The following is a 13,436-nucleotide window of genomic DNA, read 5'->3' on the forward strand; positions in this document are numbered from 1 at the left end:
TCTGTAAATGTCGAAATAGTTCTGTCATCACAATGCTCTGTAAATGTCGAAATAGTTCTGTCATCACAATGCTCTGTAAATGTCGAAATAGTTCTGTCATCTACCATTTTTATGCCACTCAACAAATATGTTTTGATTTCATGAAATAGCTGGTATGAAAACAGTGAGAGCTTTGTTAGATGAAAATAAAGAGTGATGATATAGGTCTGAAGAAAACCTGTCACTGTTAAGAGTTATATATAAGAACCTAGCAACACACAATTTACTCAATAGCGCTGTCCCATCGGGTATTCTTTGTTTTTATTTTTGATCGTTTTAGTTTTATTAGATAATGGTAATTACAGTCCGGAACGACTTCAAGGTTTGGGTGATATATATATATTCTATTCGGCTCTCATAACATGATCAACTACCTGACACTGATTTAAAAATATAGCATTTTGCCTCTGTCGATTATAAAAGCCTCTTTTACTGGTCTTTTGCCTAAACCCTATTTTTCAACAGTGACAATGGAAAGTAACACATTAGAAACACACTCTCATATACCTTAACATGTAAGCCGTAAAACGTCGTCTACAAAATCAAATGTTGTTAAAGTAACGAAAGTCCACGAGGGATAAATCATGTAACAACATAGTGTGCTCCCTACATTGCTTCTGTGTTTCATTAAACATTTGACGTCTCTAAATGGGAGGGTTGCTTAAGTTCCTAAAGCAGATTTGACAGTATGTAAATTACAACTGCGTTTACGTGAACCTACCTGTGCTTGAAGATACTTCGCTAAAATGATAGCAATTATTTGACCCTGTAATGATAAAAAATGAGCAACTTACAATATAAATCAAGTGGCACAGATACATTCAATAGTCCATCTGGTTTCTTTTGATATCTTTAGATAAGCGTCTGTGGATGGTTCCTTTGACTCCGAGCAGCACGTAATATAACAGGTCCTAACAAACAGCAACTGAACATGCTTCATGATTGTTGTTTCCCTTATTTTGCCTAACACCCTGGTAGGAATGAGGCAAACGATTTGAACACATGTACGCCCCCTGTGTTCCTTGGATGCATCATCACACAATTGTACAACCTAGCTGTTACCCCTGACTGCGGCTTTATTCAAATTCTAATTAGTAGACATTATTCCTGATACATTCTGATTATGGCATTTCTGCACCTCTAAAAGGATATACAAAATGTCCTATAAATTGGCAGTCAATAAATACGCTGAAAAAGAAACAATTGTAAAAGTTATATAGAAATAGGGAAAACAATTACTTCGCTCAAATGACCCTTATAGGCACACATCTTTAATATCAAATTGTGCAAGAAAGAATGGTTTTATAAGACGATACAATTTATTTACTGTTTGTTTACATTATTAATGAAATTGCTTTGGTTCTGTATTACTATTACGTTATGTTAAATACTTACCGGTAATGCCGCTATATACACAATAGCATATTTCCCTCCTAGTCTGAAATTTAAAAAAAATCATTCAGTCGTTTGAAAAAAAAACATTTATTCAACTTTTATTGCTATTTTATGTAAGACGTTCTAAGAGGAACATAAGACAGTTACACGCACCTATGAAATGTGGTAATTGATACAGTATGCCAACATAAACAAATAATACTGCACAATAGAGATGTTTCGTTCCTGTAGGATTTATCTGTGATGCATGGGTCGAAAAAAGGTGGAAATTCATATTGGTAATACATTACTATAGCAGAACGGGAGATGCACAAAACCCCTGAAGTATATGAATGTCAAATATTAGATGAGTACTGTTTATTTTCATATCAATAATCGGTTAAGTGAGTATTATTTACCCTAATTTGTACTTACATAATAAGAATTGATGGGGAACAGTGAACGTACATGTGTTTAAAACGGAAGTACATCGTTTGTATTATAAATTTCGAGAATCCAAATTCTCAAAGGAAACGGAATGACATATAAAACAAAATTAATTGTTTTATGATACTATGCGCCTATCTGAAAACCTAAAATGTTTGATATACGGGTTCATATAATCGTCTGTTACTCATTTATTTTTCATTTCAAAATTTAACATTAAATCAATCAGATTTAAAGGGAATGAACAACAAGCAAAGCCTATTTAAGCCCTCTCCCTGGAGGTACATTTCAAACAATACAGATAATGAACTATTAATATAAACATTGGTTTGGAACATAAGGAATAAAACTGGAGGCAAGCTGGAGTAATTATTTAGTAAGCAAGTAATACTTAAATATTCGATTTTAAATCAAGTTACTTTTATATTTGTTTTGGGTATTTTCTGAAACCTCAAGGGAACATGAGATATTTCCTTACATGAATGATCTTCGTGTGATAATACAACAAATGTTTCTTTGTTAAGTTTAATTTTCGATTCGCAACAAAATGAGACGAAAATATGTAAGGTCTCCTTGATAGCCAATGTTCAAGAGGTAATCTCAAAATCTATGTGTTTCAAAGGACCTAAACTTTTCAAAATATTTGGAAAATTTGACATCAACAAAAAATGTATTTGTGTTTTACCTCGCAACGAATGGGTTTTGTCCTAGTAAGATAAGGAGATGCTCTGTGTTCATCAGAATAGCACAGCACGGTAAACTACACAGTAACATGATGATCAGACCTGAAATACAAAACCCGGAATATATCTCTGCATACTATATCCATAAACGTCTCCATTTCAATGGCTAGCATAAGCGTAACTTTATTAACCTGATAACGGGCCGAGTACGAAATAATGGCGTCAAATTACAATAGATTATAATGGCACTTAAAATATTTATAAATATCGAAATAATCAAAAGCGTAATTTGCGAAATGACCAATGACCGCTTTATATTCCTGTATGACTTTTCGAATAAATATTGTCGGAATGGCATGTTAGCGTCTGTCAAAAGACTACAACATTGAGTTCTAATCAATCTCTTTTTTTTTTATATAATTACTTTAATTTCTAAATGCACGACAACAATATGCAAACATCTCAAAATGATATAAATTAATGAAAAACACGTATTAAATCAGTCTCTTTCGAATATTAGAGCAGTTAAATCCTACTTCTCTGTAGAATATTAGATCAGTTAACACCTACTTCTCTGTAGAATAATAGAGTAGTTAACACCTACTTCTCTGTAGAATATTAGATCAGTTAACATCTACTTCTCTGTAGAATATTAGATCAGTTAAAAAAACCTACTTCTCTGTAGAATAATAGAACAGTTGAAGCCTACTTTTCTGTAAAATATTAGAGCAGTTAAATCCTACTTCTCTGTAGAATATTAGAGTAGTTAACACCTACTTCTCTGTAGAATAATAGAGTAGTTAACACCTACTTCTCTGTAGAATATTAGAGCAGTTAAATCCTACTTCTCTGTAGAATATTAGAGTAGTTAAAACATACTTCTCTGTAGAATATTTCCCACCCGAAACTTGTTTGAGCTGCCAAAAGTCTGAAAAAAACAGTGATAAGGTAAAAATCTGGAGTAGAACTTTAGTGACCCGTCACATACGCTCACTCATACAGCCATTGTAGTTAAAGTAAAAGCTGTCTTCAAACCACCTGTCTATAAAGACCACCTATCAGTATATACCACCTGTCTATAAAGATACATGTCTACATATATATATATATATATACCCCCTGTCTATTATATACTCCCTGTCTATAAAGATACATGTATACATATATATATATATATATATAGACATGTATCTATATAGACAGGGAGTATATATTAGGCAGGTGGTATATATATATATATGTGTGGACATGTATCTTTATAGACAGGAAGTATATAATAGGCAGGGGGGATATATATATATATATATATATACCACCTGTCTTTATATACCCCTGTATATAAAGACCACCTGCATATAAAGACCACATGTCGATATATACCACCTGTCTAAAAAGATAACATGTCTATTTATACCACATGGCTTTATATATCACCTGTTTTTAGCTATCATTCAAAGAAAACCCCAAATGATACTTTTCATACAGTGACATCATATCTATATAGGCTATCCATCTATTACAATGTAAGACCACCTCTGTGTAACGGACCATTTTTCTTCCTCCCTTTGATGGTCTTTTAGACAGGTTTTAATTATCAATACAAAGACTAGTTTTAATTAACAAAATTGAGCGTTAGTGAGGTAAGATGATATAGAAGTACAATAAATGCGTTTGTCACTTGTAATGTTTTACCCTAACAGAAACTTACAATATGGTGTACGCTGTAACCAACACACTCCTATCATATCGGTTATATGAACAATCTACGAAAATTAAATATTGCATAATGTAAATCTTACTGGTTGTGATTACAGAGCCTCGATAATCCAGCTCCCCTCGTTAACCAGAAAATAATCTTGCCAACCTCGTTCCCAATAAGTAATCCAGTAACCTAGGATATTCTACAAACATTCGTTTTCAGTAGACAATTAAAACTCTTGCACTTTTCAGTACACAATCTATCCACCTACATTTCAGTAGATATTTCATCTGTATCATTTTCAGAAGATAATCGAGTCTCGTTCGATCAAAACACAATTGTCTGGATTATAATACAGCCGGATTACCAAGATTTCTAGGATTGCAGAATAACTGGATATGTGGTGGTTGGATTGTGGAATAACTGGATAAGTGGGGGGTGGATTGTAGAATAACTGGATGAGTGGTGACTGGATTGTAGACTAACTGGATATGTGGAGGTTGGATTGTGGAATAACTGGTAAAGTGGAGGGGGGATTGTGGAATAACTGGATAAGTGGCGGCTGGATTGTAGAATAACTGGATAAGTGGGGGGTGGATTGTAGAATAACTGGATAAGGGGTGGCTGGATTGTAGAATAATTGTAGACTAACTTGATAAGTGGTGGCTCGATTGTAGAATAACTGAATAAGCGGTTGCTAGATTGTAGAATAACTGGATAAATCGTGGCTGGATGGTAGAATAACTGGAGAAGTGGTGGCTGGATTGTAGACTTACTGGGTAAGTGGTGGTTGGATTGTAGACTAACTGGATATGTGGTGGCTGGATTGTAGACTTACTGGATAAGTGGTGGGTGGATTGTAGACTAACTGGATAGGTGGTGGTTGGATTGTAGACTAACTGGGTAAGTGGTGGCTGGGTTGTAGACTTACTGGCTAAGTGGTGGTTGGATTGTAGAATAACTGGATAAATCGTGGCTGGATGGTAGAATAACTGGAGAAGTGGTGGCTGGATTGTAGATTAACTGGATAAGTGGGGGCTGGATTGTAGACTTACTGGGTAAGTGGTGGTTGGATTGTAGAATAACTGGATAAATCGTGGCTGGATGGTAGAATAACTGGAGAAGTGGTGGCTGGATTGTAGACTGACTGGATAAGTGGTGGCTGGATTATAAACTGACTGGATATGTGGTGCTGGATTGTGAATAACTGGGTTGGTGGTGGCTGGGTTGTAGACTAACTGGATAAGTGATGGCTGGATTGTAGACTTACTGGATAAGTGGAGGTTGGATTGTAGAATAACTGGATGAGTGGTGACTGGATTGTAGACTAACTGGATATGTGGAGGTTGGATTGTGGAATAACTGGTAAAGTGGAGGGGGGATTGTGGAATAACTGGATAAGTGGGGGGTGGATTGTAGAATAACTGGATATGTGGTTGTTGGATTGTGGAATAACTGGTAAAGTGGAGGGGGGATTGTGGAATAACTGGATAAGTGGTGGTTGGATTGTAGAATAACTGGATATGTGGTGGTTGGATTGTGAATAACTGGATTGGTGGTGGCTGGATTGTAGACTAACTGGATATGTGGTGGTTGGATTGTGAATAACTGGATTGGTGGTGGCTGGATTGTAGACTAACTGGATAAGTGGTGGCTGGATTGTAAACTGACTGGATAAGTGGTGCTGGATTGTGAATAACTGGATTGGTGGTGGCTGGATTGTAGACTAACTGGATAAGTGGTTGCTGGATTGTAGAATAACTGGATAAGTGGTGACTGGATTGTAGAATAACTTGATAAGTGGTGACTGGATTGTAGAATAACTGAATAAGTGGTGGCTGGATTGTAGACTAACTGGATAAGTGGTGGCTGGATTGTAGAATAACTGGATGAGTGGTGGCTGGATTGTAGACTAACTTGATAAGTGGTGGCTGGATTGTAGTATAACTGGATAAGTGGTGGCTGGATTATAGACTAGCTGGATAAGTAGTGGCAAGATTGTAGAATAACTGGATAAGTGGTGGCTGGATTGTAGACTAACTGGATAAGTGGTGGCTCGTAGAATGACTGGATATGTGGTGACTGGATTGTAGAATAACTTGATAAGTGGTGACTGGATTGTAGACTAACTGGATAAGTGGTGGCTGGATCGTAGAATAACTGGATAAGTGGTGGCTGGATTGTAGAATAACTGGAGAAGTGGTGGCTGGATTGTAGACTAACTGGATAAGTTGTGGCTGGATTGTAGACTAACTGGATAAGTGGTTGCTGGATTGTAGAATAACTGGATAAGTGGTGACTGGATTGTAGACTAACTTGATAAGTGGTGGCTGGATTGTAGTATAACTGGATAAGTGGTGGCTGGATTATAGACTAACTGGATAAGTGGTGGCTCGTAGAATAACTGGATAAGTGGTGGCTGGATTGTAGACTAACTGGATAAGTGGTGGCTGGATTGTAGAATAACTGGATAAATCGTGGCTGGATTGTAGAATAACTGGAGAAGTGGTGGCTGGATTGTAGACTAACTGGATAAGTGGTGGCTGGATTATAGGTGGTGCTGGATTGTGAATAACTGGATTGGTGGTGGCTGGATTGTAGACTAACTGGGTACGTGGCGGTTGGATTGTGGAATAACTGGATAAGGGGTGGGTGGATTGTAGAATAACTGGATAAGTTGTGGCTGGATTGTAGACTAACTGGATAACTGGTGGCTGGATTGTAGAATTACTGGATAAGTGGTGGCTGGATAACGAGACGCGCCTGCATATTTATTTGTATACAACTTAGCTGGTTGCTGGATTGTAGAATAACTGGATGAGTGGTGACTGGATTGTAGACTAACTGGATAAGTGGGGGCTGGATTGTAGACTTACTGGATAAGTGGTGGCTGGATTGTAGACTAACTGGGTACGTGGCGGTTGGATTGTGGAATAACTGGATAAGGGGTGGGTGGATTGTAGAATAACTGGATAAGGGGTGGCTGGATTGTAGAATAATTGGATAAGTGGTGGCTGGATTGTAGACCAACTGGATAAGTGGTGGCTGGATTGGATACTAACTAGACAAGTGGTGGCTGGATTGTAGACTAAATGGATATGTGGTGGTTGGATTGTGGAATAACTGGATAAGTGGCGGGTGGATTGTAGAATAACTGGATAAGGGGTGGCTGGATTGCAGACTAACTGGATATGTGGTGGCTGGATTGTGGAATAACTGGATAAGTGGCGGGTGGATTGTAGAATAACTGGATAAGTGGCGGCTAGATTGTAGAATAACTGGATAAGTCGTGGATGGATTGTAGAATAACTGGATATGTGGTGGTTGGATTGTGGAATAACTGGATAAGGGGTGGGTGGATTGTAGAATAACTGGATAAGGGGTGGCTGGATTGTAGAATAATTGGATAAGTGGTGGCTGGATTGTAGAATAATTGGATAAGTGGTGGCTGGATTGTAGACCAACTGGATAAGTGGTGGCTGGATTGTATACTAACTAGACAAGTGGTGGGTGGATTGTAGAATAACTGGATAAGGGGTGGCTGGATTGTAGAATAATTGGATAAGTGGTGGCTGGATTGTAGACTAGCTGGATAAGTTGTGGCTGGATTGTAGAATTACTGGATAAGTAATGGCTGGATTGTAGACTAACTGGATAATTGGTGGTTGGATTGTAGACTAACTGGATAAGGGGTGGCTGGATTGTAGAATAATTGGATAAGTGGTGGCTGGATTGTAGAATATCTGGATAAGTGGTGGTTGGATTGTAGACTAACTGGATAAGTGGTGGCTGGATTGTAGAATTACTGGATAAGTGGTGGCTGGATAACGAGACGTGCCTGCATATTTATTTGTATACAACTTAGCATATTGGTATAATATATATGTAAGACATGACACACAGGTAAACGTCTGGAAATGCACACATTACATTTACCTGTGAGAATAGCGTGTCACAGGCTGAGCCTAAACCCATCATTACGGAATTTCCAGTCACGTTGATGAGCTGTAGAGAAAACCATTTACATAATTAAGGATAGAATTGCATGTTATAATAACTTTTGGTGGTATATAAATATTATCATTAAATAAGCGTTAAGCATCGATCGTTTACACAAGGATCAAGGGAATCATTTTCAATCCGAACTAAAAACATAGACTTCGAGCGAAAACAAGACATACATCTCCAGTGAAAACAAGACATACATTTCCAGTGAAAACAAGATATATACCTCATGTGAAAACGAGACATACATCTCCAGTGAAAACAAGACATACATCCCCAGTGAAAACAAGACGTTCATCTCCAGTGAAAACAAGACATACATCTCCAGTGAAAACAAGATATATACCTCGTGTGAACACAGGACATACATCTCCAGTGAAAACAAGATATATACCTCGTGTGAAAACAAGACATACATCTCCAGTAAAAACAAGACATACATCTCCAATGAAAACAAGACATACATCTCCAGTGAAAATAAGACATACATCTCCAGTGAAAACAAGATATATACCTCGTGTGAAAACAAGACATACATCTCCAGTAAAAACAAGACATACATCTCCAGTGAAAACAAGACATACATCTCCAGGGAAAACGAAATATGTACGTCGTGTGTAAACAAGACATACATCTCCAATGAAAACAAGACATACATCTCCAGTGAACACAAGACATACATCTCCAGTGAAAACAAGAGATACATCTCCAGTGAAAACAAGATATACATCTCCAGAGAAAACAAGACATACATCTCCAGTGAACACAAGACATACATCTCCAGTGAAAATAAGACATACATCTCCAGTGAAAACAAGACATCCATCTCCAGTGAAAACAAGACATACATCTACAGTGAAAACAAGACATACATCTCCAGGGAAAACGAAATATGTACGTCGTGTGTAAACAAGACATACATCTCCAATGAAAACAAGACATACATCTCCAGTGAAAACGAAATATGTACGTCGTGTGTAAACAAGACATACATCTCCAGTGAAAACAAGACATACATCTCCAGAGAAAACAAGACATACATCTCCAGTGAAAACGAAATATGTACGTCATGTGAAAACAAGACATACATCTCCAGTGATAATAAAATATACACCAAGTAGTACATAGAGTGTTATGATGATGATAACAGTCATTGCGTGTGTGTGATGATGATGATGATGATTTGGAAACCCTTGCCTTTGTCTGCATGTGAGAGTACGTGTGTACTGTATGTCTGGTTGATGTATATGTAGCAATTGTTTCTGAAACATAAAATCAAAAATATAACATTTTGTACAACCAGCAACCACGGCAAAGCATACTTTACTGGTGAAATCATATCTGTTTCACAAATGACGTAGAAAAAAAACTCGATCCTATCAGGCCTTTGGTAACTTAATGAGCGAAGTATCAATAAGGTCAATAATAGAATATACCCCTTCCTTGAGGGTGTGACAGAGAAATCTCCAACCCAAGGGATGGCATTCTTGATTGTCTTACCCGAGGTTTTGCCGAGGGTGAGACATTTGAGAATATCATCCCGAGAATTGGTGATTCATTTGACACACTCTCAAGGTAAGGGATGATTGTTTAACTCATAAATCCGCCGACAAGCGGTGATTTCATGGGTTTTTTCCAGAAAAACTAGAGTTATCTTCCATTGTCTGCTACTGTTGATGTAACGTCATACTTTTGTTATGCCTTAGAGCGTGCCATTCTGCACGAGATTATCTCCCCCTAGGTGGTGACAAGCTGATATTCCCCGGCGAAAACGGCAGACACACCTGTGAAGAGTGGGAGATGTAGATATCCACAGTTTGTGTGCTTATTTGTATGTGCAGCCATCAGTTTAAATTTGCATTGCAAACATGTTTTAATAACATTAAAGTTTCAAAGTTTTTCGTTTTTGTTTTTTGTTTTGTTTATTTTAAATGAGAACTTAACGCGTATTTCTTCTAGCCGACCTATTATGTTTTGCTTTTTGTATTGCTCAAAAGCAAACGAGTCGTAGTTTAGTTGGATAAGGTTTAACGTCCTATTGACAGCTAAGGTCATCTCAGGACGTGTCTACATGTCATCTCAGGACGTGTCTACATGTCATCTCAGGACGTGTCTAAATGTCATCTCATGACGTGTCTACATGTCATCTCAGGACGTCTACATGTCATCTCAGGACGTGTCTACATGTCATCTCAGGACGTGTCTACATGTGTGTTCTGTATGTGTGCATAAATGTAAGTGTGCTAGAGGCAGGGTATGTTGGTGTGTCTGTTGCCGTCTTTACAATGCTACCCACTGAAACATGTACCGTGCTAAAGACACCCAGTACAGTTGTCCACCCGGTCACAAAATACTGACCACGGGTAAAGCAGTTGTTGCCTTTACCATAAACGCTGAACGTAAACAACTACTATTTATAAAGACTTCGGTATGGAAATAGAACCCATTAGCTTCCTCACTTGGGAGAACATTTAACACCAATATGGTTGTTAGAAAGTAAGAGAGAAAATATAAAATATTAAATATTAAAATATAAAATATAAAATATAAAATGTTGCAATGAGGGCAGCAGATCTATTTGTGCTTTGTTCAATGTCCCCTTACCATCAGACACAGAAGCAAACGCTCGATTCTACAGGGGCCCACACTTTATTCTCCTTTAACGACATGCATTTGGATACATCAGGCGTTTTCTTTCCACGAACCTAAAGGTTTTCTTTTGTTCTGCAGTTACTTGTTGATGTTGTCGTCATCATTATCATCGTTGTCTCCGTCTCATTTTACAACAAACCCCTTATACATCAAAAAACCCCTTGGAAAAATGACAACGTGAGACTGTGAAAAGACTTTGTATTCTAGAACAATAGCATCTAGAATAGGATACAAAATAAAGTTCATGTTAATATCAACACACTTGTGATGACAACTTAGAATCTATGTAATTATCTCTGTCGACGATCGAGCATTTCAAAATAATGTCGAATATATGCATCGTCTGCCTATCTTAGATTAAGAAGCTTGTCGACTGCGGGCTACTTACCGTGGAAGCCAGTGCCACGCCGTCCAGCGTCTCCTTGCCGAGGTGACCGCAGAATATAAGGCTGACCAGCAGTACTAGGTACTGCAGCAGCTGTGTTACTACCTGTTGAACAATAAGACACAGTTACTAAAACAAATGTAGGCAATTCATTGATAAAGGTTGGCTCCAAAAATCAACAACATATTTGTTTACGGTCAGCATCTACACAGATCGGACAAAATTAAGTAATCGGCTTCCACAAATGCATCGCTAAAGCTATGAAACTTACATTTTCTTAGACTGATAAAGTGCGGATTGAAGTGTTCGGTAGTAGAATGACATATTTGAAAGGTACACAATAATTAGATACTGCGTTGTGCGATCACAGAACTGTATATAATGTACTCTGAAGATATGAAACGTTCGACCGTTAAATATATATGCTGTACGACATTAGTGTATTTCATAAGTACAGTAAAAGCTTGATATAGTGACATCAGTGTATTTCATAAGTACAGTAAAAGCTTGATATAGTGACATTAGTGTCATTGTTACCTCACTTACCGCCAACGTATTTGAAAGTCCTTTTTTCTTTTTTCTTAAGGATTTCTACATACGTTACCTCGATGTCGTGCTTCAATATGATAGGACAAACGGCGGAAATATAACAAGATTTTACTGTACATTAGATTATCTCTATTTTCACGAAGCTCAAGAGGAAATTCCATGGTATCCTATAACAGATCTGCTCGATACGTATAGGATCTTACATGAGTTTCCATTTCATATGAAATTTATGAAACGAGACTAAGAATTTTTCAATTAAGCGAGCCTCTGGCGAGTTAAAAATAAAAATAAATCGAGACGAGTTTCATACATTTCAAAAGGAATTGAAACGAGTGTAAGATCCTTATAATCACATAATCAATATTTGTGGCATTTATTGTGTAAAACGACAATTATGATGCATCTTCGAAATGTAACAAGATGCCCATTGGCCTGAACGGTCACCTGAGTTATGTAACAAGATGCCCATTGGCCTTAACGGTCACCTGAGTTATGTACCAAAAGGCCAATTGGCCTTAACGGTCACCTGAGTTATGTACCAAAATGCCAATTGGCCTTAACGGTCACCTTAGTTATGTACCAAAAGGCCAATTGTCCTTACCGGTCCCCTGAGTTATGTACCAAAAGGCCAATTGTCCTTACCGGTCCCCTGAGTTATGTACCAAAAGGCCAATTGCCCTTAACGGTCACCTGAGATATGTACCAAGATGTCCATTGGCCTTAACGGTCACCTGAGTTATGTAAAGACGCCCATTGCCCTGAACGGTCACCTGAGATATGTAACAAGATGCCCATTGGCCTTAACGGTCACCTGAGTTATGTACCAAAAGGCCAATTGGCCTTAACGGTCACCTGAGTTATGTAACAAGATGCCCATTGGCCTATACGGTCACCTGAGTTATGTAACCAGGGGTCCATTGGCCTAAACGGTCACCTGAGTTATGTAACAAGATGCCCATTGGCCTTAACGGGCACCTGAGTTATGTAACCAGATGCCCATGGGCATTAACGGTCATCTGAGTTATGTAACAAGATGCCCATTGGCCTTAACGGTCACCTGAGTTATGTAACAAGATGCCCATGGGCATTAACGGTCACCTGAGTTATGTAACCAGATGCCCATGGGCATTAACGGTCATCTGAGTTATGTAACAAGATGCCCATTGGCCTCAACTGTCACCTGAGTTATGTAACCAGAGGCCCATTGGCCTTAACGGTCACCTGAGTTATGTAACAAGATGCCCATTGGCCTTAACGGTCACCTGAGTTATGTAACCAGATGCCCATTGGCATTAACGGTCACCTGAGTTATGTAACAAGATGCCCATTGGCCTTAACGGTCACCTGAGTTATGTAACAAGATGCCCATTGGCCTTAACGGTCACCTGAGTTATGTAACCAGATGCCCATTGGCCTTAACGGTCACCTGCGTTATGTAACAATATGCCTATTGGCCTTAACTGTCACCTGAGTTATGTAACAAGATGCCCATTGGCCTTAACGGTCACCTGAGTTATGTAACCAGAGGCCCATTGGCCTTAACGTTCATCTGAGTTATGTAACCAGAGGCCCATTGGCCTTAACGGTCACCTGAGTTATGTAA

At 38.2% G+C, this 13,436-nt stretch overlaps 1 protein-coding gene across 3 annotated transcripts in view; it reads right to left on the reverse strand.

Annotated features, from left to right (window-relative positions):
• Nucleotides 1-13,436, reverse strand: part of LOC110462103 (multidrug and toxin extrusion protein 1-like) — a 56,843-nt gene that overhangs the window by 27,968 nt on the left and 15,439 nt on the right. For all 3 annotated transcript variants that reach the window (XM_021515933.1, XM_021515935.1, XM_021515934.1), the window contains exons 2-7: nucleotides 11,288-11,389; nucleotides 8,179-8,247; nucleotides 3,423-3,471; nucleotides 2,546-2,645; nucleotides 1,435-1,477; nucleotides 761-805 (exon numbers count right to left, since the gene is read on the reverse strand). In XM_021515933.1, coding sequence (XP_021371608.1) covers nucleotides 761-805; nucleotides 1,435-1,477; nucleotides 2,546-2,645; nucleotides 3,423-3,471; nucleotides 8,179-8,247; nucleotides 11,288-11,389 — 408 coding nt within the window. The remainder of the gene's footprint in view (nucleotides 1-760; nucleotides 806-1,434; nucleotides 1,478-2,545; nucleotides 2,646-3,422; nucleotides 3,472-8,178; nucleotides 8,248-11,287; nucleotides 11,390-13,436) is intronic.

Source organism: Mizuhopecten yessoensis, unplaced genomic scaffold (genome assembly GCF_002113885.1).
Source record: "Mizuhopecten yessoensis strain PY_sf001 unplaced genomic scaffold, ASM211388v2 scaffold10747, whole genome shotgun sequence".
NCBI lineage: Eukaryota > Metazoa > Mollusca > Bivalvia > Pectinida > Pectinidae > Mizuhopecten > Mizuhopecten yessoensis.